We start from the raw sequence: 27359 nt of genomic DNA, 5'->3' as shown, positions 1-27359 counted from the left end.
CAGGCGTGGTGGCACACGCCTATAATTGAAGCTACTTGGGGGGCTGAAGCAACAGAATCGATTGAACCCAAGAGGTGGAAATTGCAGTGAGCCAAGATAGTGCCACTGCACTCCAGCTCAGGTGACAGAGTGAGACTCTGTCTCGAAAAAAAAAATAAAATAATAATAATACATGTTTTAAATACTTTAAATCACAAATTTTCAAAATTTCCAATCCAGGTACTAATTCATTTTTGAAAACTATATGATCTACATGTTGCTATATCATCTAAAATATGTGCATAATTTATTAGTACTATTGGCAGATACTAATAATAATAGTAGCTGTGGCAGCCAGCTTCCAAGATGGTCCCCAGTGATGCTTTCCTCCCAATATCCACACTTTTGTGTAGTTTCCTCCCATGCTGAATCAGTGACCAACAGAACGCTGTAAGGCTAAGGCTAACTCATAAGAGACATTGCCACTTCCTCTGGCCTTTTACATCTCTCACTCTGGGAAAAGCCAGCTGCTATGCAAATAAAGACACTTAAGCAGCTCTGTGAAGACACTCTAAGAGGCCAAATGGGAAAGAGGTAAGGCCTTCTGCCAACAGCTAGCACCAGACATGTGAGTGTGCAGTCTTAAGATCCTCCAGCCCCAGGCTAAGCGCGGTGGCTCACACCTGTAATCCCAGCACTTTGGGAGGCCGAGGTGGGCGGATCACAAGGTCAGGAGTTCGAGACCAGCCTGGCCAACATGGTGAAACACCATCTCTACTAAAAATACAAAAATTAACTGGGCATGGTGGCGGGCACCTGTAGTCCCAGCTACTCGGGAGGCTGAGGCAGGAGAATCGCTTGAACCCGGGAGGCGGAAGTTGCAGTGAACTGAGATCATGTCACTGCACTCCAACCTGGGCAACAGAGCAAGACTCCGTCTTAAAAAAAAAAAAGATCCTCCAGCTCCAGTGTATGTTTCAGATGACTGCAACCCAAGCCAACATCTGGCTACACCTCATGAGAGGCCCCAACCACTCCCAAATGTTTGATCCACAGAAACTATGAGATAATGAATTATTATTGTTGTTTGACACTACCAATTTATTTATTTATTTATTTATTTATTTATTTATTTATTTGAGATGGGGTCTCGCTCCGTTGCACAGGCTGGAGTGCAGTGGCATGATCATGGCTCACTGCAGCCTCGACCTCCTGGGCTCAAGCAATCCTTCCACCTCAGCCTCCCAAGTAACTGGGACTACAGGAACCCACCACCATGCCCAGCTAATTTGTTTTATTTTTTTGTAGAGATGAGGTCTCACAATGTTGCCCAGTCTGGCACTATGAACTTATGAAGTGATTTGTTATACGATAGTAGATAACTGATACCTTAGCTAACATTTAGTGTGCATTTACTATGTTCCAGGAACTAAGCCAAGGACCTAAGGACCCAACAGCCTTATGATGTAGATGCTATTACAATCCCCAAAGGAGAAAGGGTGCCCCAGAGAAGTTAAGCAATTCAGTCAAGTTCCATGACTAGTGAGTGGTAGAAGCAGAATTTGAACTCAAGTCTCTAACTCCAAGCCCCAGTTTCTTGGTCACTCATTTAGACAAGACAACATAAAACCTCCTGGATAGTTAAACAGCAGAAGCAACTGAACCCCTGGAGGAGAGCAAACTTGTATAAAACTAGCAGAGGGTAGCCCAGGGGCCACCTGATGCTGTAAGGCCTGATGCTGTAAGGCCCAGAAGTTCCAAGCTGGCCCCACCTCTAAGCCCTTGTACTGGCAGGCCAGCCGCTTCTCAGGAAAATCCTGCCCAAGATTCCCGGGACTCACCCAGATCTGCAGTTTCACCCGCTTCTCGTGACGGTAGACTGTCTTCACCTTGAAGTCGATGCCCACGGTGCTAACGAAGGCTGGGGTGAACGTGTCATCAGCATAGCGGAAGAGGAAGGAGGTCTTGCCAACACTGCTGTTGCCAATGATAAGCAGTTTAAACATGTAGTCAAAATTCTGGTCAGAGGCATCTTTGACTCCAGTTTTACCATCTGTCACTGAAGCCATCTGCAAGAGAGACCTAGAGTCACTCAGGAACAGACCTTCGGTGTCACCCTGAGTCACCATCCTTCTAATGGTCACCCCACCATTCACACACTCACTCCTTACTCCAGCACCACTGAGGAAATGCACACTACTCAGAATCACCCCATCACTACACCTGCCCTAAATGTTGTCTCAGCACTGAGGTGGAACCCAGCTCCTCCCATTCATTCCTTCAGCAAATATTTACTGAGCACATTGATCTGGGGCAAGCCCTGTGCTGGGCATGGGGCTTACAAACATGAGTCAGACATGGTGCCTGACCTCTAGGTGGACAAAAACTAGAATAAAAGGTGGGTCAACACAGAGTAACAAAGCAGTAGTTAAGTGATAAGACAGAGGAGTCCTGGCTGAGGAAGTCCATGAGAAGCATCTTATTCAGCCTGGAGGCCCGGTGATCAAGGAGAGGCTCCTGGAGGAAGCAGCTCCTGAGCTATTTTGGGGAAAGAAAAAAAAAGCCAAGAACAGCAAACACATGCACATCCAAGGAAAGACTCAGTAAAGGGCTATCATTCTCTTGCTTCAAAAACTATTATGACTCAGGAGGCTGAGGTGGGAGGATCACTTGAGCCCAGGAGCTTGACGCTGCAGGGAGCCATGATCATGCCACTGAATGCCAGCCTGGGTAGCAGAGCAAGACCTCATCTCTAAAAAATAAAATAAATAAAACATAGAAACTTTCATGGCTTTCCACAGCTCTAAAGATCAAGTCCAAACTGTTCAATTTGACAAATAACCAACTAACCAAAGAGCCAATTCTCTAAACTTTATCTTCCCATACCCCTTCTCTTCACCAACCTGTGCTTCCCTTAGATCTAATTACACACTTTATGCCAAATAAGCCACATTATTCCTTGCCTTTGTCCCTTACATGTATTCCTTCTGCCTAGAATTCTCTTTTCCTCCTAAAAGACTCCTACCCATCCTTGGAGATCCAGGTCAAGTGCCAGCTTCCCTGTGCTCCCAGAACACTGTAACAGCCCTTGTATCACTTCAGCACTGTTGGAATGAGCAACTGGGCCTTAATGGACTTCATTCCTACATGTCTGGCTTCCAGCATGAATCCTAGCACATAATAAGCACTCAGGAAATGTGTGCTGAATTCATCACAGTCACTTCATCACTCTGGGGCTCAATCTCCTCATCTGGAAAATGGGGAGAACAATTTCCACCCTGTTCTTCTCACAGGGCTATCACAGGACTCAAATGAGATAACAATGGATGAAACCATTATCAACTGGTAAATTCCACACAGATGTGAACATATGTCCTTATTATTCCAAAGCCTTCAAAGCCTAGGTCCTTTATTTGTTCACTCATTCATTCAGCAAATATTTAATACATGCCAGGCCTTTCCTGAGACCCCAGCCTTCTCAGTTCTGTCACCATCTGCTTTCCTAGAACACCCGAATCTGAACTCCATAATTCAGCACTTGGTCACATGGTCTTATTTAAGTCTTTAATTGCTTCTCCTATGTCTTGGAAGCCTCAGGTACCCTGCTTCTCCACCTGAAATCTCCCCTTCTTCTCAGCACAAGGGTACCCAGATGGCTGGATGAGTGGTCAGAGGAGGGTGGGAGGACAGCATTTAAGTGTGATGGTGTCTGGGTTTTCATTCTTTTTAGGAATTCCTGCTTTTTTCCCAAAGGGCAAAGAAAGGGCATGAGGCTGGTGGGTGTGGCTCTTTGGGCCTCTCAGGTGAGCTGTAAGGATAAGGAGCTGATTAATGTAGGTTTAAAGCTCTCTTGAAGAAAAGTTAGACAAATATGTAAGATTGTTAGCAGCCTTTTAATAAAAGTTCCTTGCATATGTCACCACTGGACTCCTGTGGTCTCTGTTCTTCCTTCTCTTTGTTCCCAGCTCTCAATCCTTATCTGAGACTGTAAGTTCCATCCCTGTATCAATCTGTCCCATGACAAGACTCACTAGGCAAGTGTGGAACATGCCCAGGACACTTGGAGACTGAGGCATAGCACTTACATGGAGGAAGAAAGTGAGGTTGGAAAGGAGGGTGCCATTGGCTGCTTAAACTGTCTCACAGCCTTAACTTTTCAGCTTTTCATGGTACTAGGTGCAAAGGCTGTTGCAAGAACTTGCCATGTAAAGGCATTATGCTTTTTTTTTTTTTTTTGAGATGGAGTCTTGCTCTTTCGCCCAGGCTGTAGTGCAGTGGCACAACCTTGGCTCACTGCAATCTCTGCCCCCTGAGTTCAAGCGATTCTCCTGCCTTAGCCTCCCAAGTAGCTGGGATTACAGGCATCTGCCACCATGCCTAGTTAATTTCTGTATTTTTAGTAGAGACGGGGTTTTGCCATGTTGGCCAGGCTGGTCTCGAACTCCTGACCTCAGGTGATCCACCTGCTTCAGCCTCCCAAAGCGCTAGGATTACAGGCGTGAGCCACCACACCTGGCCACATTATGCTTTTTCTACATTAAAACAAGGGAAGCAACCACAACAACCTCACACCATCCTCCGCTCTGCTGCCTGCAAGTCATCTTTCTTTATTCACAAGAGAAAATTTCTACTATGAATATATTCATTATAAAAAATTTGAAAATTATATTATGCAAAAGTGTAAAAAAGAGAATTTAAAATTAACTGACAGCTGGGCGCGGTGGCTCACGCCTGTAATCCCAGCACTTTGGGAGGCTGAGGCAGGCAGATCACGAGGTCAGGAGATCGAGACCATCCTGGCTAACACAGTGAAACCCCATCTCTACTAAAAATACAAAAAATTGGCCAGGGATGGTGGCGGGTGCCTGTAGTCCCAGCTACAGGAGGCTGAGGCAGGAAAATGGCATGAACCAGGGAGGCAGAGCTTGTAGTGAGCTGAGATCCAGGCCACTGCACTTCAGCCTGCGCGACAGAGACTCCACCCCCCAAAAAAAAAAAATTAACTGACATCCCACCCACTCAGAAACTATGGCTGTTAACATTTTACTGTATTTCCTCCAATATTTTTTCATACAAAAGAGTGCCACCTAAGGCCAGGTGCAGTGGCTCACACCTGTAATCCCAGAACTTTGGGAGGCCAAAGTGGGAGGATGGCTTCAGACCAGGAGTTCAAGACCAGCCTGGGCAACATAGGGAGACCCCATTTCTACAAAAAGTAAAAAATTAGCCAGGCGTGGTGGCACACATCTATAATCCCAGCTGCTTGGGAGGCTGAAGCAGGAGTATTATTTGAGCCCAGAAATTTGAAGCTGCAGTAAGCCATGATTGTGCCACTGCACTCCAGCTTAGGCAATAGAGCAAGACTGTCTCTACCAAAAAAAAAAAAAAACCTCCTCTCTCCAGTCCATGCCTCCAAGATGACAAAGAAAAGAAGGAACAATGGTCGTGCCAAAAAGGCCTGCAGCCACGTGCAGCCTATTCACTGGATGAACTGTGCCCAATGTGTGCCCAAGGACAAGGCCATTAAGAAATTCATCATTTGAAACATAGTGGAGGCCACAGCAGTCAGGGACATTTCTGAAGTGAGCATCTTCGATGCCTATGTGCTTCCCAAGCAGTATGTGAAGCTACATTACTATGCGAGTTGTGCAATTCACAGCAAAGTAGTCAGGAATCGATCTCATGAAGCCCGCAAGGACCAAACACCCCCACCCTGATTTAGACCTGTGGGTGCTACCCCACGACCCCCACCAAAGCCCATGTAAGGAGCTGAGTCCTTAAAGACTGAAGATAGACTATTCTCTGAAGAAAAATAAAATGGAAATTGTACTTTAAAAAAAAGCCATCTATTTTAATACTATGTTTTATTTGTTAATTTAAAAGGTAATACATACTTACGGAAAATAATTCAAGCATATCCTATTTGCAAGTATTACCTTTTTTACCAGCTGTAGCTCAATTATTATTATTTTTATTTTATTTTATTTTATTTTGAGATAGGGTCTCACTCTGTCGCCCAGGCTGGAGTGCAATGGCGCTATCTTGGCTCACTACAGTCTTGATCTCCTGGGCTCAAGCAATCCTCTTACCTCAGCCTCCCGAGTAGCTGGGACTACAGGCATGTGCCACCATGCCAGCTAATTTTTGTACTTTTTGTAGAGATGGGGTTTCACCATGTTGTCCAGGCTGGTCTTAAACCGGGATCAAGTGATCTGCCCTCCGTGGCCTCCCAAAGTGCTAGAATTACAGGCGAGAGCCACCGCACCCAGCTGCATTATTTTCTTAATTCCTAGCATAAAATACAAGTAATATGAAACCTAAAGGTTTACACTGAAAAGTAAGTCTTGCTTCCATCTCTGATTCCTGATCCAGTTCCCCTCCCCAGAGGCATACATGTTATCAATTTATATATCCTTCACAGATAGCCCTTGCATATATAAGCAAAGAGACCTATTTATACTTTTTATTTCTATATAAATAACATACCATGCATTCTAGTCTATACCTTCTATGCATATTGTAATAGCTGACATCATATGCACAAGGTATAGGCTAGAATATATGGTATGTTATCATTTAGCAAATCACTTAAATTTTAAAAGTACGATCATGAACTGCATAACAACATTTCAGTCAATGACAGACCACATGTACAATGGCGGTCCCATAAGATTATAATGGAGCTGAAAAATTCCTATTGCCTAGTGACATAGTAGCCATGGTAACATTGTAGCACAACACATTACTCACATATTTGTGTTGATGCTGGTGTAAACAAACCTACTGCATTGCCAGTTGTATAAAAGTATAGCACATATGATTATGTGCTATACATAATACTTGATATTGATAATAAATGACTATGTTACTGGCTTCTGTATTTACTTACTACACTTTTTATTGTTATTTTAGAGTGTACTTTTTCTATTTGTATTTAATATTTTTTAAAAAGTTAACAGTAAAACAGCCTCAGGCAGGTCCTTCAGGAGGTATTCCAGAAGAAGATATTGCCATAAGAGATGACAGCTCCATGCCTATTATTGCCCCTGAAGACCTTCCAGTGGGACAAGACGTGGAAATGGAAGGCAGTGATATTGATGCTTCTGGACCCTGTGTAGGCCTAAGCTCAGGTGTGTATTTGTGTCTTCCTTTTTAACAAAATAATTTTAAACATAAATTTAAAAACTAAGGAAGAAAAGAAAGAAAGAAAAGGCCAGGTTCGGTGGCTCATACCTATAATCCCAACACTTTGGGAGGCCAAGGTGGGAGGATCGCTCAAGCCAAGGAGTTTGAGGCTGCAGTGACCCAAGATTGCACCACTGCATTCCAATCCAGGTGAAACACTGAGCCTTCATCTCAAAAAAGGCCATACGGTGTATTTGTGCTTTAAGCTAAGTGTTATTATAAAAGAGTCTATGGCTGGGCACGGTGGCTCAGACCTGTAATCCCAGACTTTGGGAGGCTGAGGCAGGCAGATCACTTAAGGTCAGGAGTTCGAGACCAGCCTAGCCAACATGGTGAAACCTCATCTCTTCTAAAAATACAAAAATTAGCCAGGCGTGGTGGTGCGCACCTGTAATCCCAGCTACTCAGGAGGCTGAGGCACAAGAATTGCTTGAACTCGGGAGGTGGAGGTTGCAGTGAGCAGAGATCCACTGCACTCCAGCCTGGGTGACAGAGCAAGACTCAATCTCAAAAAAAAAAAAAAAAATTAATAAATAAAAAATAAAAGAGTCTAAGAAGTTTAAAAAATTTTTTAAGTTTATAAGGTTTAAAAGTTATAGTAAGCCAAAGTTAATTTATTATTGGAGAAACATATTTTTAAATAAATTTAGTGTAGCCTAAGTGTAGAGTGTTTATAAAGTCTCCTATAGTGTATGGTAATGTCCTAGGCCTTCACATTCACTCACCACTCACTCACTGACTCCCCCAGAGCAACTGCCGGCCCTGCAAGCTCCATTCATGGTTAAGTGTCATATATAGGTGTACCATTTTTAATCTCTTATACCATATTATGCCTGGGTGCAGTGGCTCACACCTGTAATCCCAGCACTTTGGGAGGCCAAGGTGGGTGGATCACTTGAGGTCAGGAGATAGAGACCAGCCTGGCCAACATGATGAAACTCCATCCCTATTAAAATACAAAAAATTAGCCAGGCATGGTGGCAGATACCTGTAATCCCAGCTACTCGGGAGGCTGAGGTTGCAGTGAGCTGAGATTGCACCACTGCACTCCAGCTTGGGTGATAGAGCCAGACTTGGTCTCAAAAAAAAAAAAAAAAACCATCATATTTTTACTGTACCTTTTCTATGTTTAGATGTGTTTAGCTACACAAATACTTACCACAGTGTTACAATTGCCTGCTATATTCAATACAGTAACATGCTGTACAGGTTTGTAGCCTAGGAGCAATAGGCTATCTATTCCATATAGACTATGTGTATAGTAAGCTATACCATATACCATATAGGTTTGTGTAAGTATACTCTATGATGTTCATACAACTATGAAATCGGCTAATGACACATTCCTCAGAACATATCCTTGTCATTAGCAATGCAAGACTGTACTTAAATAATTCCGAAAGTACTACAAAAATATGAGATTTTGAGGCCAGGTGCCGTGGCTCAGGCCCATAATCCCAGGACTTTGTGAGGCCGAGGCAGGCGGATCATTTGAGCTCAGGAGTTTAAGATCAGCCTGGCCAACATGGTGAAATCCAGTCTCTACTAAAAATACAAAAATTAGCCAGGTGTGGTGGCACACACCTGTAATTCCAGCTAGTCAGGAGGCTGAAGCACAAGAATTGCTTGAACCCAGGAGGCGGAGGCTGCAGTGAGTCAAGATTGCACAACTACACTCCAGTCTGGGTGACAGAGCAAGACACTGTCTCAAAAAAAAAAGAAAAGAAAGTAAGGGCTGGGCGCGGTGGCTCATGCCTGTAATCCCAGCACTTTGGGAGGCTGAGGCGGGTGAATCACGAGGTCAGGAGTTCGAGACCAGCCTGGCCAACATGGTGAAACCCCATCTCTACTAAAAATACAAAAAATTCGCTGGGCGTGGTGGTGGCCGCCTGTAATCCCAGCTACTCTGGAGCCTGAGGCAGGAGAATCACTTGAACCTGGCAGGCGGAGGTTACAGTGAGCAGAGATTGTGCCACTGCACTCCAGCCCAGGCAACAGTGGAGACTCTCTAATTAAAAAAAAAAAAAAAAAAAAAAAAGCATGAATGAGACTTTGAAAACTCTAAAAAGACATCATTTCAGTTGACTACATTATATTCCATCCTATAGATGTGTGATAAGACCAATTCTTTTTTTTTTTTTTTTTATGAGACGGAGTCTTGCTCTGTCACCCTGGCTGGAGTGCAATGGCGCAATCTTGGCTCACTGCAACCTCCAACTCCTGGGTTCAAGCGATTCTCCTGCCTCAGCCTCCCAAGTAGCTGGGACTACAGGTGCTCACCATCACACCGGCTAATTTTTGTATTTTTAATAGAGACGGGGTTTCACCATGTTGGCCCAGCCAGATCAATTATTTAATGTTGTCACTCTCTTTAGGAAGTTGTTTTTAAGTTGTTTTTCTACTCTTAATTATTATACATGAAACTGCAGTGAACATTTCTTTACATAAATTTTTGTACATTTTCCTAATTACTTCCTTGAGAGAGATTCCTTGAAGTGGAATTGCTGGTCAAAGAGTCACTACTAAAACATAAATGTGATCTTTACCACAATTTCATATCCTTTAGCTTCTTTTATCTCTAAATAAACCTGGGAAATAAAGCTGGAAAGACAGGGATTATTATTTCCATTTGATCAAGAAGGAAACTGAAAATGAGAAATTAAAAGGATTTGCCCAAATCTCATAGCTAACAGCCGAGACTAGACTTAGTACCCTGCAGTGTTATGAAAAAGTTTAAAATCAATGCTCTACCCCTCAGATGAATTCTTAGGTAAGTCATATTGCCTCTCTAAGCCACAGCACTTTTACCTTAAAATAGAGAAAATACCACCTACTCCACAGAGCTTGGTACAAATAGAAAGAGTAGTACTATATGTAAACAATCTGACACAGTTTCTCGGCCCATGGAGGTACTGAATACATATTATTTCACTGGCCCCTTTAATTCACTTCTGCAGGCAAATCTTGTTCAACTGCCCTCTCCCTGATTGTGGCTCCATTATTTGGGCCTGTTTTACAATTAACTGTTTGCTCTCTCTTCTGGATTCAAGGGGGCTTTATCCATCCTTACATCTGGTCAACGCTAGACCTACAGTAAATCCTTAGAGGGTGTAATGTCTTTCAAGAAACACATATAGAGCATTTTTCAAGCGCCAGACTATCAGTGTAAATGTCAGATTACTGGTCTTCACTTTTCTGATGTAGCCCAGCTTCACACTCTTAAACTGCTAGAATTAGAGGGGACTTTGGAGTAGCAGCTTTTTATTGTAACAAAAAGCCTGGCTACTGGGCCCAGCTTTCCCAGTAACTCAGTGTGTAAACTTGGCCTAGTTACTTAAATTCTATGCCTCAGTGTCCTCATCCGACAATAATACTTACTTCACAAGGTACTGTGAATTTTAAATAAGAGAACGTATATAAGTATGTTTCATACACTGTGCTGAGAAAAATACATGTAGCCTCGTGTAGAATCAGTGAGAAATTTGCCTGCCTTTATTAGCGGTGACTGCCACAGATATGAGACTAGGAAGTGATGGCAAGAGTAAAAAATTGTTTCAGTTCCTGATCTACCTCCGTTTATCTTACAGGTAAAAAAAAAAAAAATTGAGGCTCTGCAAAGACAAGTGATTTGTCCAAGCTCACACAGCAAGTCAGTTGGAGGGACATGAATGGAACTTCTGTTACCTAATGGCTTCCAGGTTTGACGGGATTAAGGAAAATGAAAACCACAACAATTTTAGGGTGAATAAAGAAGCATCCTGGCTGGGCATGGTGGCTCATGCCTGTAATCCCAACACTTTGGGAGGCCAAAATGGGAAAATCACTTGAGGCCAGGAGTTCAAAATCAGCCTGGGAAACATAGTGAGATTCCATTTCTACGAAATTTTTTTTTTTTTTTTTTTTTTTTTTTTTTGAGACAGAGTCTCACTCTGTCGCCCAGGCTGGAGTGCAGTGGCGCGATCTCAGCTCACTGCAAACTCCGCCTCCCGGGTTCACGCCATTCTCCTGCCTCAGCCTCCCGAGTAGCTGGGACTACAGATGCCCGCCACCACGCCCAGCTAATTTTTTGTATTTTTACTAGAGACGGGGTTTCACCGTGTTAGCCAGGATGGTCTCGATCTCCTGACCTTGTGATCCGCCTGCCTCGGCCTCCCAAAGTGCTGGGATTACAGGCGTGAGCCACCGCGCCCAGCCAAAAAAAGTTTAAATTAGTCGGATGTGGTGGTGTGCACCTGTAGTCCTCGGTACTTGGGAGGCTGAGGCTGGAAAATCACTTGAGTCCAGAGGTTCGAGGTTAGAGTGAGCTATGATTGCACCACTGTATCCCAACCTGGGTGACAGAGTGAGACCCTATCTCTAAAAATAAAAATTAAAAAAAAGAAGCATCCCCAACATCCTGAGTGTCTTGCTACCGTACTGTACTTGCCATACCACACTGTTAACATCTGCTTATGCACACGCAGCATGGCTTTCCCAGTAGGTGGTGTGAGAACGGGGAGAGGCAGAGAGCTGAGTTCAGTTGGAAGGCTCATTCAGATGGAAGCCCCCAAGGGGATCTTCTTAGGAGGGGGCGGCCAGGGGCTACTCAGACATTTGGAAGACAGGCAAAAAGCATCCCAGCAGGCAGCTGCCTGAGGCAGATCTAAGCAGACAGGTCACTGCACAGTGGTGCGTGCAGAATTGCATTTGTAAGATAAGCATCAATCAAATCTTTCCTCTATTTTGTGACAGTCACATAAAATGATAGAGCTATCTCCGTGACAAGCAATACAGATGAAGGCCCAGGGACCATCTGGGAAGTCGTCCCTGTCCCAGGCTGGGGGAAAGAAATGACTCCTCAAAGGGTGGCTGTGAAAAACAACTCTTTCAGTCTGATAGGCGGCAGAAATAAGCACCTAAGGAAGAAGCCAACTTCAGCCAGGAAAAAGCGGAGAAGAGGAGGAGAGAGCCCTAAAATCCAGCGAGAAGAGATCAGCTCAATAAATGGAGTGAAGAAGTGAATGAAGGAACTTACCTTTTGTTGGAAAGAACATGAGACTGAGTCCAAGAGACCTGGCATTTGAAAGATAAGCCCTGGTCTTTCAGTGGTCCTGTAAACTTAGGCAAATCATACCCCTGGCCTCAGTTTCCTTATCTATAAAAGGAGCTCATAAAATGGCTTCCTGGCAAAACTGTTGCAAGAATTAAAACCTGTATATGGGAGGGTGTTTTATTAACCCCTTATTTTGTTTGTTTGTTTGTTTGTCTCTGTGCTTCATGGTTTCTTCTAGCAAGTCATCCTGAGTAGTGGAAATAGTTTGGAGCTCCAAATCAAACAAACTAGATTCAGTTTCCAGGTCTGTCATTTATTACCTATGAGACCTTGGCAAGAAATTTTACATGATTAAGACAGTTTCCTCATTCATAAAACAAGTGTTGTTGGGAAAATTATAGGTAATGTGGGTTACACGTCTAGAATAGTACAGTAATTTCTTGGTATAGGCAAGGGATTGGCTCCAGGACCCCCATATATACCGAAATCCACGCCTACTCAAGAACCACAGTTGGCCCAGTGGAACCCACCTAGACTAAAAGTTGGTCCTCTGAATATACAGACTTCACCTCCCTTCACTACTGTATTTTCTTCTCTTTTTCTTCTTTTTTAAGAGATGGGTGTCACTCTGTTTCCCAGGATGGAGTACAGTGGCCTGATCATAACTCACTGTAGCTTCAAGTTCCTGGGCTCAAGCGATCCTCCTACCTCAGCCTCCCAAATAGCTGGGATTCCAGGTTTGAGCCACTGCGCTTGACCCACCATGGTATTTTTTTTTAATCAGTGTTTGGTTGAAAAAAAAAATTCGGGTATAAGTGAACCTACACAGTTCAAACCCATGCTGTTCAAAGGTCAACTGTATATGCAATATAGCAGGGGCTCAATAAATGTAATTCCCTGTCTTCCTACTTGGAGCATTTCAGTGAGAATAAGAAGGGAGTTGGGCAAATGTGGACCTCATCCTCCTCCTTTAAGCCATACTCTACTTTTCTAATTCAATCTGTCTTTAGACCATTCCCCACTGCTGACCCATCACCACCTTCTCATTGTTTTCCCAGGTCTCCTAGAGCCACAGAAACAATATCACAATAGCTACCATTTATTGAGCACCTACTAAATGTCTAGCATTCTACAAGATGCTTTCAAAGCATTCCATCTTGCACCAACAGATGCTTGATATTCATTTCCTTCCTCTTCCAGATTGGAAAGAGATAGCCATGGGTGTGTCCACTGACAAAACAGGAACACCTGCAGAATAACATCAGTGGCCTCTCTCTTTGTACATTGTTTTACAGTTTACAAAGTTCTTTTCACCCACATTATCCTATTTGATTCTCACAACAATTCTTGGGAATGGATGAAGAAATTGAGGCAGGAGCACCAATTATTCATTCAATCAACATTCACCAAGCACCTACTATGCACCAGGACCTGTGCTATACTTTAGGGAGATGGAGAGAAACCCTAGGAGCTTCAAGCTTAGAGGGGAAATCTATTTAAATATTTTGTATAGGTTACTGATGCCTCCCTTCATGTCATAATCTTTAAGAAACTGAAGATCTATTTCTTGGACTGGAGATGCTTTTAGATTTTTGCCTTTTCCCATACGGTTTCCTCTGATAGGAACACACTTTCCTCCACTGCTAGCTAAATCCTTCATGACCAGGAAGGCTTCCCCAACCCACCCACCTCCCCCAAAATGCTTCTTCTCTGGCTCCCACAGGGCACCAGGGCTTTCCACTTCTATAGATAGGGCCTTTCACGGCTTCCATTGTCTTCCTCTGTTTATAGGCACAGAACAGGTGGACACCCACCTGTGCACACACACACACACACACACACACACACACATCCTCTCCTTTTACTGTCTCCCACCCCTTTCCATCTGGATTCCAGGAAGCCGGGGGAAGAGGGCCCCTCTTGGTGTGTGTGTGTGTGTGTGTGTGTGTGTTTTGAGGGCCCATCTTTCTCCCACCTCCTCCACATCTCTCTTAGCTTCCAAAGACTGCTGCCCTGCCCTCCCCAAAGTTGCTTCCATGCTTGGACTACAGAACAGAGTTGGATGACTTTTTCTGTCCACGATTCTCTTATTTTCTGTGATCCCCGGTGCCCGTGTAACAAGGTCCAGTGCCTGGGTCCCCTCCTTGGACTCCTGAGTGGCCGAGACACCGCTAGTGCGTGGACACCACTCCAGCCCCCATTACCTTTCCACCCTTACACCACGACCCACACCTGGCCTCCTCCCCAGGCTGACCCAGCGCCCCACCACCCTATCTATACACTCCAAGTTCTCTCACGATTCCTCCACTTGCAGCCGCCAGACCCTACTCTATTCCAGAGCCTCCTCTCCACTCCTGACCAGAATGTAGGCCCCTGTGTCCATTTCCAAGGCCACTTCCCTGTGTCTCCACCGGCTCCCTGCCCCCTTCCTCTGCAGCAGGGTAGACCCAACCTGGCCTCTCACCCTTCCATTCTCCCAAGCTTCCCGCCCCCAAGCCCCACCCCTCGCCTTCCATCTACAGTTACCCCCACGCCGGTCCCCAGCCGGGCTTAACCTCCGACCCCAGCTATCCATACCCACATCCCCCATAAATGACCCTCTTTCGACCAGACACTGCCCTGCTGCCTTTCTCCTTCCCAGCTATCCATACCCACATCCCCACCCCCTGACCCTCTCCCAACCAGACACTCCCCAGCTGCCCAGCGCCCCTTGCCCTCGGCACCTCAGTCCCCTCCAGCTCCAAACGACCCCCGCCCAGCCAGTCCCCTCCCCTCAGCTCCTCACCTCCATGACTCCCCCCGCACCCCCGCTCTAGCTCCCCTCAGTCCGCTCCCTTCACCGCCCCCTTCGCTGCCCCTCGGCTGCCCGGTACCACCTTTCCGCACAGCCCCACTCCGCCCTCCTCGCAGCTCCCCCGCCCCCCACGCCCCCGTTTCCCCCAGCGATCCCTCACTGCCCTCCAGTTGCCCCCCATCTCCCCTCCCAGCCCCAGCGCCGTCTTTCTTGCTCCCCTCCCGCCCTTGGAGCTCCCCCGGCTGCCCCCAAGGTCCGGGAGACCCCCTCGGCGCCCCCTCCCTAGGTGAGCCCCACCTCTGCCGCCGCGGAGCCCCCTCCCTCGCTCCTCCCCCGGCTTCCCTCCGCTGCCCCGCGCTCCTTCTCGGCTCCCGCTCTCGGTGCCCAGCGCCCCGCGCCGGGGATCGGTCCCTGATCCTCCGCGGGCGGGCTGCCGAGGCCGCGCCCCTTACCGCGGACTCCGAGTGCGGGACGACGGGTTCGCTCCCGGACGGTCGGCGGGACGGCAGGACCTGGCGTCGGGAGGGCGCGGAGGGGGCCGGGGCGGGGCGCTGCGGGATGGTCTAGTCCGGTCAGGTCCTCACAGTGGCGCCTGAGGGCTGAGGCTCCAGCTCCAACGCTGCTCCGCTCCGGCTGCATCCAGGCCCCGCCCAAGGGCGGAGTCTGTGTTCGCCCCGCCCCGGCCCTCAACTCCTAGCAGGTGTAAGGAATCCGAGGTGACTCAGGACCTCCAGGTCCCCCATGTCTGGGTGACTCTCGTGATTTATCTTAATTGTCATGCCTCGTTCCATTGACTGAACTTACTAGGGTAATTAGAGAGCTTTGATGATAATGTAGCTGATGATGGGTAGCAGTTTTGCCATTTCCAAACTGCTTTCTGGTCCGTTCTATGGCTCCATCTTCACAAAAGCCCAGAGAGGGAGGCTGACTACAAGCGGAAACCAAGCCAGAAACCTGGACGCTGTCCTCTACCCTATCTGTGTTTCCTTCACACCCCACATCCCACCGCCTTAACATATCCCTGCCCTTCCTCTGTGTCTCCATTGCCCTTGTTCTGACTCCAGCATCATCACTTCTTGCTTGGACTAATGCAACAGCTTCCTAATTCCTGCCTTCACTCTCCAATTCACCCTATAAAACCAGGACGTGGTGTCAGCATGGCCATTTCCACCCTTGTACAAAAATTCTTTCTCCGGTGGTCTCCAGTCATACCACCCCCCACCCCTCCTCATCACTGACACCCAATTGCTCCTTATGCATTAAAGATTGCAGCCCCTGGCCCATGGTCCTCCTCACTAGCCCCTGTTCTGCCATACTCCTTGTGACTTCGGTAGCTGTGAGACTTCCTGGTCCCATTCATTCTGAGTCAGATACCAAAATCATTTTGACACAAGCCCGAGCAACCCTTTAAAAAATGTCACCATGTTACCATCAACCTTGTTTAAGAAAACTCTCGGCCAGGCACAGTGGCTGACGCCTGTAATCCCAGCACTTTGGAAGGCCAAAGTGGGCAGATCACTTGAGGTCAGGAGTTCGAGACCAACCTGGCCAACATGGTGAAACCCTGTCTCTACTAAAAATACAAAAATTAGCCGGGCATGGTGGTGCATGCCTGTAGTCCCAGCTACTTGGGAGGCTGAGGCAGAATTGCTTTCACCCAGGAGGCAGAGATTGCAGTGAGCCGAGATCACTGCACTCCAGCAGTGCACTCCAGCCTGGGCAACAAAGCCAGACTCCATCAAAAACCAACCAAACAAACAAACAAACAAAAACCTCTCAATGGTTTCCCATTACCAGGAGGCTGTCAACAGGAGTAGAAAAATGTTCTTGCCTGGCCTGGCCCTAGGAAGTCCAACTTCCACTAGAGGAGGCAGATACAGGAGGCAATAAATACCCCACCCTCAAATCCTGATGTGGACTTCCAGTCTTCCTGAGGTCACAGGAGCCAGCTGAAGGCTTGGTCTAGAATCATTGTCTTTCCCCACACTTCTCCCCCATCTCAGATCTTAGAGGTCTGAGTCAAATACCAAAACCATTTTCCCCCCAAGTTCCATTATGACCCTGTCTACAGTGTACATCTCCAGCCTAGGAACCACCCAAGCTGACAGCTCCTCTGCTTGTCTGGCCTCTGCCTCAGACGCTTACTTTTCTGAGCTTCTTGCCCAGCCCTTTCACTCACACTGCCCACCACACTGGCAGCTCTTTCCTCTGTGCCTTCTAGAATCCTGTTCTTTCGTCAACAAACTCTCCTATACCCTCTGCTTCTTCAGAGTACTCAGGTGACTTCTTTGCCTGAGCCTCCTCCAGGTACTGCCTCCTTTGCTGCCCTCTGCTAGAAGGCTTCTCATTTTTTCACTCCCCATATACTATAAAACCAGGATGTGGGGATGGCATGGCCATTTCCACCCTTGTACAAAAATTCTTTCTCCTGTGCTCTCCAGCCATACCCCCCTCAACCCCTCCTCATCACTGACCCCCCAATTGCTCCTTATGCATTAAAGATTGCAGCCCCTGGCTCATGGTCATCCTCACTAGCCCCTGTCCTGCCATCCTCCTGGTGACTTCAGTAGCTATGGGATTTCCTGGTCCCTCAGTCCTTGTCCTCCACATCACCTTGGCCACCAGCTCCCATGGTCACTCTTGAGCTCTTGATCACCCACTGCTGGTACCTCTGTAATAGCAAAATCAAACATGCTACGCTGAACTGCTCCCTCACTCTCTTTCTCTCACAAGGCCCTACTTTCCTCATTTCAAAATAGACGAGATGATAATGATTATTCTTTCTTCCCAGGAATAATGAGACAGCATATAGAGCCATCCTTTTAAAGTTGTGAGACAATATGAGAACAGATGGTATTGCTTTTATGTAGCCTCAGTTCTTCTGGTTGCTTTCTCCTTCTCCCTCCCCTGAAAGGCGGTATAGTAAATTAGAAAGGGCACACACAGGCTTGGGGCCAGGCAGACCTGGTCTTCAGTCCTTGCTTGCTGTGTGATCTTATGCCAATTACCTCATTTCTCTCGCACGCACACCCCTTCCTCATTTGTAGAAAGAGCAATAATAAGAGCTGCTTCTCAGAGTTGTTGGGAAGATCAAATGAGAACACAAGCTACTGGAGAGGACTTCATAGAGTGGTAGACACACAGTAAGCATTCAACAAATAGGAAACACTGTGCTTCGTATAACAGAAAAAAAAAAAAGTGCTATTTTTAAACCACAACTGCCTTCCAGGAATGACAGATCCCAATGCACAGAAAGTCCTTTTGCCCTGCTTGGGGCCTCAATTGATGAGAGTGAATATGTAACTTTGGGAGAAGAAATTGCTCTCTATGTTTAAAAAGGGAGTAGGGGTAGGTGGTGCATGATGGCCTACGTCTGCAATCCCAGCACTTTGGGACCACCTGAGGCCAGGAGTTCGAGACCAGCCTGGCCAACATGGTAAAACTCTGTCTCCACTAAAAATACAAAAATTAGCCGGGCGTGGTGGTGGGTGCCTGTACTCCCACCTACTCGGGAGGCTGAGGCGGGAGAATCACTTGAACCTGGGAGGCGGAGGTTGCAGTGAGCCGAGATTGTGCTACTGCACTCCAGCATGGGCAACAGAGTGAGACTCCATCTAAACAAAATTAGGGGTAGCAGGAGGCAGAGGTTGCGATGAGCCGAGATTGCGCCATTGCACTCCAGCCTGGGCAACAAGAGTGAAACTCCATCTCAAAAAAAAAAAAAAAAAAAAAAAAAGGTGGGGGTGGGAGGGTTGGGGGAAGGCAAATTTGGAATTCACTTGACAAAATGGGAGGGCAAGTTAATAGAGATCGGAGGGGAAAAGGAAAAAGATGAGTAAGAAAATCAATGTAAGGATAGGTGCTACATAGGTAAAGAGTCAGAAGAAACTCTCCCATGGTAGTTGACAAGAGTGTTTCAGCAGTGGGATACCTAAAATGGGATAAGTTGTTTGTTACACTAGGACGTGATCACCCTATGTGACTCTCAAGACTTCAGGAAGGGCTATTACACCCAGGAACGCTTTTTGAGAGAGGGGAATTGTGAGAGTACATGAGTAGGGAGTTGAGCAATGTGCTTTGTTAGGTCTCAGTTGAAAAAGGAGACTGGAAGCAGAGGTAACTGTGAGACCACAAGCCCTTGTGGAACTTGCAAAAACTTGTGTAGGACTTTGCACTTACATGAGTTGGGAAATGTGAATATTGAGGTTCAAGCCCATTGCATTTGGATCTTGAAGAGGCAAAGAGGCAGCCAGACAGTGGCTCACACCTGTAATCCCGGCACTTTGGGAGGCCAAGGTCGGCAGATCACCTGAGGTGAGGAGTTCAAGACCAGCCTGGCCAACATTGTGAAACCCCATCTCTACTAAAAATACAAAAAAATTAGCCGGCATGGTGGCAGGTGCCTGTAATCCCAGCTACTTGGGAGACTGAGGCAGGAGAATCACTTGAACCCGGGAGGCGGAGGTTGCAGTGAACCAAGATCGCACCACTGCACTCTCGCCTGGGTGACAGAGTCAGACTTGGTCTCAAAAAAAAAAAAAAAAAAAGCCAGGGGCGGTGGCTCATGCCTGTAATCCCAGCACTTTGGGAGGCCGAGGCGGGCGGATCACGAGGTCAGGAGATCAAGACCATCCTGGCTAACGCAGTGAAACCCTGTCTCTACTAAAAACACAAAAAAATTAGCCAGGCGTCGTGGTGGGCGCCTTTAGTCCCAGGTACTCGGGAGGCTGAGGCAGGAGAATGGCGTGAACCCTGGAGGCGGAGCTTGCAGTGAGTTGAGATCACGCCACTGCACTCCAGCCTCGGCGACAGAGCGAGACTCCATCTCAAAAAAAAAAAAAAAAGGAGGCAGAGAGGCCACATCTGACATTTGGGTTGCATCATTTATGCCCTCATAAGCTACCTTCTTATTGACTAAGGTAACCACCTGAGGGAAGAACAACACAAATCAAATTATACTGGACTGTCTTCACTTCCAGATCCAAATGCCCAAGGAAGAATGGGAAGGAAAACAAAATTCTTTTTTTTTTTTTTTTTGAGATGGAGTTTTGCTTTTGTTGCCCAGGCTGGAGTGCAATGGCGTGATCTTGGCTCACTGCAACCTGCGCCTCCCGGGTTCAAATGATTCGGCTGCCTCAGCCTCCTGAGTTGCTGGGATTACAGGCATGTACCACCACGCCCAGCTAATTTTGTATTTTTAGTAGAGACGGGGTTTCTCCATGTTGATCAGGCTGGTCTCAAACTCCTGACCTCAGGTGATCTGCCCCGCCTCAGCCTCCCAAAGTGCTGGAATTACAGGCATGAGCCACTGAACCTGGCCCCTGAATGAAGACAAAATTCTACCTTTTGTCTTGGCTCAGATTAGTTAACAATTATATTCATTGAATCTTTAAATTACACTAAGATTATTCACATCTTTTATCTCATTTAATCCTCAATATAATTATGCAAGTTATAGATTATCATCCCTTTTTTATAGACAAGGAAAGAGAATTGAGAAAGTTTAAGTGACTTGCCCAAGGTCATACAACTGGTAAGTGGCAGAGCCAGATAGCAGCAGGTCTGTCTGACTCCAAGGACAGGGCGTTTTCTATTAGACTCTAAAATTATATTTTGATTGCCCAGTGAACATCATTGTGATTAAGAGTCCTGCAAGGGCAAGATGGCACCTGCCTGTAGTCCCAGCTACTCGGGAGGCTGAGGCAGGTGGATGATTTCAGCTCAGGAGTTCTGGGCTGTTATGTGTGTTATGCAGAACAGGTGTTCTCACTAAGTTCAGCATCAATATGGTGAATTCCCAGGAGTGTGGGGCTACCAGGTTGCCCAAGGAGGAGTGAACCAGCCAAGGTCAGAAACAGCAGGTCAGAACTTCTGTGCTGATCAGTAGTGGGATCATGCCTGTGAATAACCACTGTACTCCAGCTGGGGCAACATGGAGAGACCCTGTCTCTATATTTAAAAAATAAATAAATAGGCCAGGCACGGTAGGTAGCTCATGCCTGTAATCCCAGCACTTTGGGAGGCCGAGGCGGGCAAATCACCTGAGGTCAGGAGTTCGAGACCAGCCTGGCCAACATAGTGAAACCCCGTCTCTACTAAAAATACAAAAAATTAGCTGGGCATGGTGGTGCACGCCTGTAGTCCCAGCTACTCGGGAGGCTGAAGCAAGAGAATCATTTGAACCTGGGAGGCAGAGGTTGCAGTGAGCCAAGAGCATGCCACTGCATACCAGCCTGGGTGACAGAGAGAGACCCTGTCTCAAAAATAAATAAATAAATAATAGAGTCCTACAACAAAATTTCCTTTTGTAGTTGCCAGAGTAATCAGCCTTCTCCAACTCCTAGTTTTATAAGAAGTATAGAATTGATGCTCTTTTGTTGTTGTTATTAGGGTTGGGGGGGGGGGTCTTCCTATATTGCCCAGTCTGGTCTTGAACTCCTGGTCTCAAGCAATCCTCCCACCTCAGCCTTCCAAGAAGCTAAGATCACAGGTGTCAGCTTTTTATTGAATGATAATCAGTGGCTTAGAAAATGGCACAAGCGGATGTCATTTGGAATGTTCAAATTTTCACAAGGTGAATATTTACCCTAGTGTGAGTCCCTCATGGCCAGCTTAGGAACTCAGATGTGTTGACAGGTCAGACATTTCCATCCAACCCACTCAATAGATTGCTCCATGCAATAGGGTAGCTGAAGCAGGTACCTGTGAAACAGCTTAGAAATGTAGGATTCAATGAGAGGAGTGATGGAAGATCGGGGAGGAAAGAGAAGAAGAGGCCAGATGGTCCAAGGCCTTGTACATCATATTAGGGATTTGGGATCTTACCTTGCAAACAAAAAGGTTTTAAGCAATGGAGTAACATGGTTACATATTCTTGTGAGAAAGATAGCTCTGCCTGTGGCAGGGGAATACAACAGATTGGATGGGAAGGATAGGGAGCAGAGAGATAGGAGACAGAGAAAACAATAGAGATTGCTGTAATAATCTAGATAAGAGATGACTAGGACCTGAGCTAATGTCATAGCAATGGGAAAGGTAGAAAGCAGAGGGATTTGATATATATTTAGGAGGTAAAGTTCCCTGGACTTGGTGACAGATTAAATGTGAGATATAAAGAAAAGGGCACCAGCCTAAACAACCAGGTAGATAGTAAAACCATTTACTGAAACAGGAAGCAAAGAAGTTGTTTCTGTTATCTATTGCTGCATTTAAAAAACACTCCCAAAAGTTTAGTGGCTTAAAACAGCAATAATTCACTATTTCTCATAATTCTGTGAGTGGCTAACTGCCTCCTTTGCTGGTTTCACCTGAGATCATTCAGGAGCTGCATTCAGTTGGAAGGGCTGCTGGCCTGGAAGGTCTAAGATGTCCTTATTCATAGGTCTGGCAATCAGTGACAGCTGAGGACTGGCACCCCAGTTTTTCTGCATGTGACCTCTCATCCACTAGTAGGCTAGACCAGCTTACATGGTGGTCTCAAGGCAGCATTCCAAGAGTATAAAGGCAGAAGACACAATCTCTAAAGACCAAGCCTTAGAAATCGCACGACCTCACATATGCTGCATTATATTAACCAAATCAAGTCACAAGCCCAGTCCAGATTTAAGGGGTGGAAGAAATAAATTCCACTTTTGATTGGGAAGAAGAGCGAAGTCACATCACAAAAAGGCACAATATAAGGAACAAGGAGTCTATTGCCTTTAACCAAACTACTACAGGAGTAGAAACAAATGTGGGTAATGAGAGAAAATGATGAGTATCTCAAATACCACCTCCTGCACAAATCATTCCTTCCTTCTCTGTGCTTCAGTTTCTTCATTTGTAAAACGAATGAATGTGCAAGTCCATTCCTCTCACCAGCTGCTGTTTACGAGGTGAAAGTGGTTCAAATCTGCAACAAGAACACTGCTCCATCGCCAGGGCACACACTGTCAGCAGGGGTGGAATCTGAGACACACACATGGGAAACATTCAACATGTGAATGGTCAGAACCCCGGTACCACCCACCACCCCTCCCTCCCCACCCCAACCCTGCCAATGCTTCACCAAGCCTAGCCCATTCTACTTCCCAGGAACTCTTCATTCCATAGCCACAGTCTCCTCACTATCCTGCTCCTGCAATAGCCTCCAATCTGCCGTTAGTCCGCACTCCACACTGCAACATAGGATGCTTCCTAAAGCCAGCTTGAAACCTCCCATTGCCCTACTCAGAAGCTTATCTGTTTAATAAGCCTAATGGCCCCTGGTGATCTGGTCTCATCTACCCTCCAGCCTCACTGCTGGTCACACCCCCTTCACACCCTGAGCTCCCACGACATTAAACTACTTGCAGTTCTTTGAATGTGGCCTGCTCCATAACATCTTTGTGAATTTGCATCTGTTTTTTTCTCTCTACCTAGAATGCCATTCAGTCATTTATTCAATAAATCGCTGGTTCACTCACCCAACTAGCAAATATCTCCTGAACACCTGCTGTGCAGAGATGAATAACATATGGTCCCTGACCCAAGGAACTCAGTGTCTGGTGCAGGACAGTAGACTATAAGATCCACTAATCTGTACTCCACAAGAGGAAAGGCCATACTAGTACCCAACACGGGGCCTCCTAAACCATTCTTAGAAGAGCTCAGGGATAAGTATATAAATATTAAATACTTATACTGATGCTGAATAAATAAGTATATAAGTATTAACAAAGGATTTCTTCTCATATCTGCCATCTCATTTAACTTTCACAATGAACCTGTGAAGTTGGGACTGATTCATGCCATCTTAGATGTGAGCAAGTAGTAACTGGCCTATGGTTTCTTAGCTACTGAAAGCAAGGAAAACCAGGACTCAAATTAGCCACAATAAGAGATTTGGTGAGACATGACTATTTTCTCACAGTGGGACAGATCAGCAGAGAGGAACCTGAGATGTTAGACCTGGCCCCGTGCTAGGTCCTGGGATGTAGACTTAAGAATTAATTAAACTGAGCCCCAAGGAAAAGTAGGAGTTAAATGCATGGAGAAGCCACCTAGGCAGATGGGCCAGCATGAACAAAGGCCCAAAGGGTGTGAAATAATGTGAAGTCTTCAGAGAACTTGGAGTCTCTAGAAGCATAGGCATAATGGGCAGAGCAGCAAATGGTGAGTGAGGCAGAAGAGCTAAGTCGGAGCCAGAGGTCAGGCAAGGCCTCAGTGGCCATGCTAAGGAAAATGGATTCCATGATCAGGGCAGTGCAGGGCTGTTACAGGCCTTTATCCGAGGGGAAGACTTGGCAAAAGTTGTGTTTTAAAAAGATCTTATAGCCTGCACAATAGGGATTGGATTGGAGGTTCCAAGATACTGGGAGCAGGGACACCAGAGAAAATGCTGGTGGAGTGACTTCAAAATAGCTCAGCTGGCTGGGTGCAGTGGCTCATGTCTGTGATCCCAGCACTTTGGGAGGCCAAGGTGGGCAGATTTCCTGAGCTCAGGAGTTCAAGACCAGCCTGGGCAACATGGTGAGAACCCGTCTCTACTGAAAATACAAAAAATTAGCCGGGCGTAGTAGCACAAGCCTGTAGTCCCAGCTGCTTGGGAGGCTGAGGCAAGAGAATCACTTGAATCCAGGAGGCAGAGGTTGCAGTGAGCCAGGATCATGCACTTCAGCCTGGGCGACAGAGCAAGACTCTGCCTCCAAAAAACAAAACAAAACAAAATAGCTAGGAGCAGTGACATGTGCCTACAGTCGCAGCTATTTAGGAGGCTGAGGCCAGAGGACAGCTTGAATCCATGAGTTTGAGACCAGCCTGGGCAACAAAGCGAGACCCCACCTCGACAACAACAAAAGAAAGAGAGATTATAAGACCTGAGCTGGGAAATGCACTGGGACATGAAAGAAACAAGATTTGGTGACTGATTGGATGTAGATGAGGCAAAAGAAAATTGAGGCAACCAGGAGAGCTTTCTAACTTGGGTAGTGTCATTTGCTGTGTGAAAGAGAACAAAAGAGACAGTCATGGGGACAGAGGGGCCAGAAGAAGGGGAATGGTGGTAAAAGCAGCAACTGCTCTGGAAATAATTATTATACTTTATTTATTGTATTTAAATTTAATAGAGGCCATTACTGTCTCAGTCAGGCCTCTCCCACAGAGCCCAGAAGCAGAATCTAGCACTATCCGTCCCCTGTGTCTGCTTCCCTGGCCCTTTGGGCCTCTTTTATTCCAGTTATTAAACAGAGAGAATACCCATTCCATAATTTAACACAATGACTGGATAGCATCCTGTTATCGGAGTATTAGTTTAAAACTTAATCAAGGTTTTAATGAGGAGCCAGATGAACCTCAAATCAACCCCCACCAAACCAACATGGGGCCCCCTCTATAGCCCTAATCTGCTCACTTCCAAGGATGGGGAGACCACCTTCTCTAGGGCAGACCACCTTGCCTTGGGATAACCCTTATTGTTAGTAAAGTCCTCTGCTAAAATCTGCCTGTTTGTAGCTTCCACCCTCTGGTCCTAGTTCTTCATCATTATATTATTCGTTCATTCATTGCACAAAGATGTGTTGATCACTTAGTATGTGCCAAGCATTGTACTAAGCACAGAGTACACAAACGTGAACTAAACAGGCAGAACCTCTGCTCAGACAGAAATTAGGAATCCGCAGAGAAGAGACAAACAATAAGTACACAAATTATCTATGATAATTTCAGATGGTGATAACCATATTTAAGGAAATATGCCAAAGAGATGATTATCTTAGGATGATTAAACAGGGACAGCCTCTCTGAGGAAGTGACATTTTAGTTGAGACCTGATGGATGAAAAAGAATCAATCCATTTTAGAGATGATTTAGGAAATTAAGATGCAGAGAGAACAAGTGGTTTTCCCGGGGCAAGACAACGGGTAAACAACTAACTAGAACCTTCCCCCCTTGGCTGGGCACAGTGGCTCATGCCTGTAATCCCAGCATTTTGGGAGGCCGAGGTGGGAGGATCTCTTGAGCTCACGAGTTCGAGACCAGCCAGAACAACATGGTGAAACCTCATCTCTACTAAAAATACAAAAATTAACCTGGCATGGTGGCGTGCATCTGTAGTCCCAGCTACGTGGGAGGCTGAGGCACGAGAATCACTTGAACCCAAGAGACAGAGGTTGCAGTGAGCCTAGATTGTGCCACTGCACTCCAGCCTGGGTGACAGAGCTAGACTCCATCTAAAAAAAAAAAAAATTGTGCTCACCCTAGGCACAAAGTTCTTCCTTGGTCTCACATCATCCACCACTGACCAGACCCCTTTCTGGATGACCTCTGTTAAATGAGGGAATTGAATTAAAATAAGTATCTGTAATCCCAGCACTTTGGGAGGTCAAGGTGGGCAGATTGCTTGAATCCAGGAGTTCAAGACCAGTCTGGGCAACATGACAAAACCCCATGTCGACTAAAAATGAAAAAAATTAGCCAGGCTTGGTGGCACGTACCTAGAGTCCCAACTACTCGGGAGGCTGAGGTGGGAGGTTAACTTGAGCCCAGGAGGTCGAGCCTGCAGTGAGCCCTGATTGTGCCACTTCACTGCAGCCTGGGCAACAGAGTGAGACCCTATCTGAAATACATAAATACATTAAATAAATTAATTAATATAATATAATAAATTTAAGTTTTGGAAACAGGCAGTTCTGGGTTCAAATCCAACTCTTACCATTCACTAATTATGTGATTGAATTTCTCTAGACCATAGGTTGCTTATCTGTAAAATGAGGATAAGGATTATTTCACTGGCTCATTGAGAGAGTTAAATTAAAGATGATAATGTATGTAAAATAGGTGGTGCATACTAGACTATTGAATAACATCAGCTACTTTCAGCATGATAACTAAGTACATTATGCTTGCCAATGAGTCCACCTTCAAATATGTGTCCAGGGAATGAAGAACAGTTACCAATGGCTTAGTATCTATAAAACGAGTCAGAGTAGGCCGGGTGCGGTGGCTCATGCCTGTAATCTCTGTGCTTTGGGAGGCCAAGGCAGGGGGATTGCTTGAACCCAGGAGTTTGAGACCATCCTGGGCAACATAGCGAAACCCCATCTCTACAAAATACAAAAGTCAGCTGGGTGTGGTGACCTACAGGTGCACCTGTAGTCCCAGCTGTTTAGAAGGCTGAGGTGGGAGGATCACCTGAGCCCAGGGAGGTTGAGGAGTGATTGCACCATTGCACTCCAGCCTGGGTGACAGAGTGAGACCCTCTGTTTCTCAAAAAACACTCTGTTTCTCAGAAAAACAAAAATAAGACAGATGCCTTTCTAATTTTGGAAGAATGTCTCCTATTTGTCTTTCCTGGAGGGCTTGCTAAGTAAGGGAGGCTATTAGGCAAGCCTGTGACCTTCGGCAAAGGTAAGT

The 27359-nt window shown here is 46.1% G+C and overlaps 1 protein-coding gene and 1 pseudogene across 1 annotated transcript in view; one reads left to right on the top strand and one right to left on the bottom strand.

The window, feature by feature from the left end:
- RAB3B (RAB3B, member RAS oncogene family) overlaps positions 1-15627 on the bottom strand; it is a 74139-nt gene extending 58512 nt beyond the window's left edge. The window contains exons 1-2 of the mRNA XM_016918204.4: positions 15443-15627; positions 1821-2048 (exon numbers count right to left, since the gene is read on the bottom strand). Of these exons, the coding sequence (XP_016773693.1) occupies positions 1821-2048 (228 nt within the window). The 5' untranslated portion in view covers positions 15443-15627. The remainder of the gene's footprint in view (positions 1-1820; positions 2049-15442) is intronic.
- On the top strand, positions 5397-5744 carry LOC107966685 (small ribosomal subunit protein eS26-like; annotated as a pseudogene).
- Positions 15628-27359: the final 11732 nt, after the last annotated feature.

This window comes from Pan troglodytes, chromosome 1 (genome assembly GCF_028858775.2).
Source record: "Pan troglodytes isolate AG18354 chromosome 1, NHGRI_mPanTro3-v2.0_pri, whole genome shotgun sequence".
Classification (NCBI taxonomy): domain Eukaryota; kingdom Metazoa; phylum Chordata; class Mammalia; order Primates; family Hominidae; genus Pan; species Pan troglodytes.
This window is presented reverse-complemented; position numbering and strand designations above follow the sequence as displayed.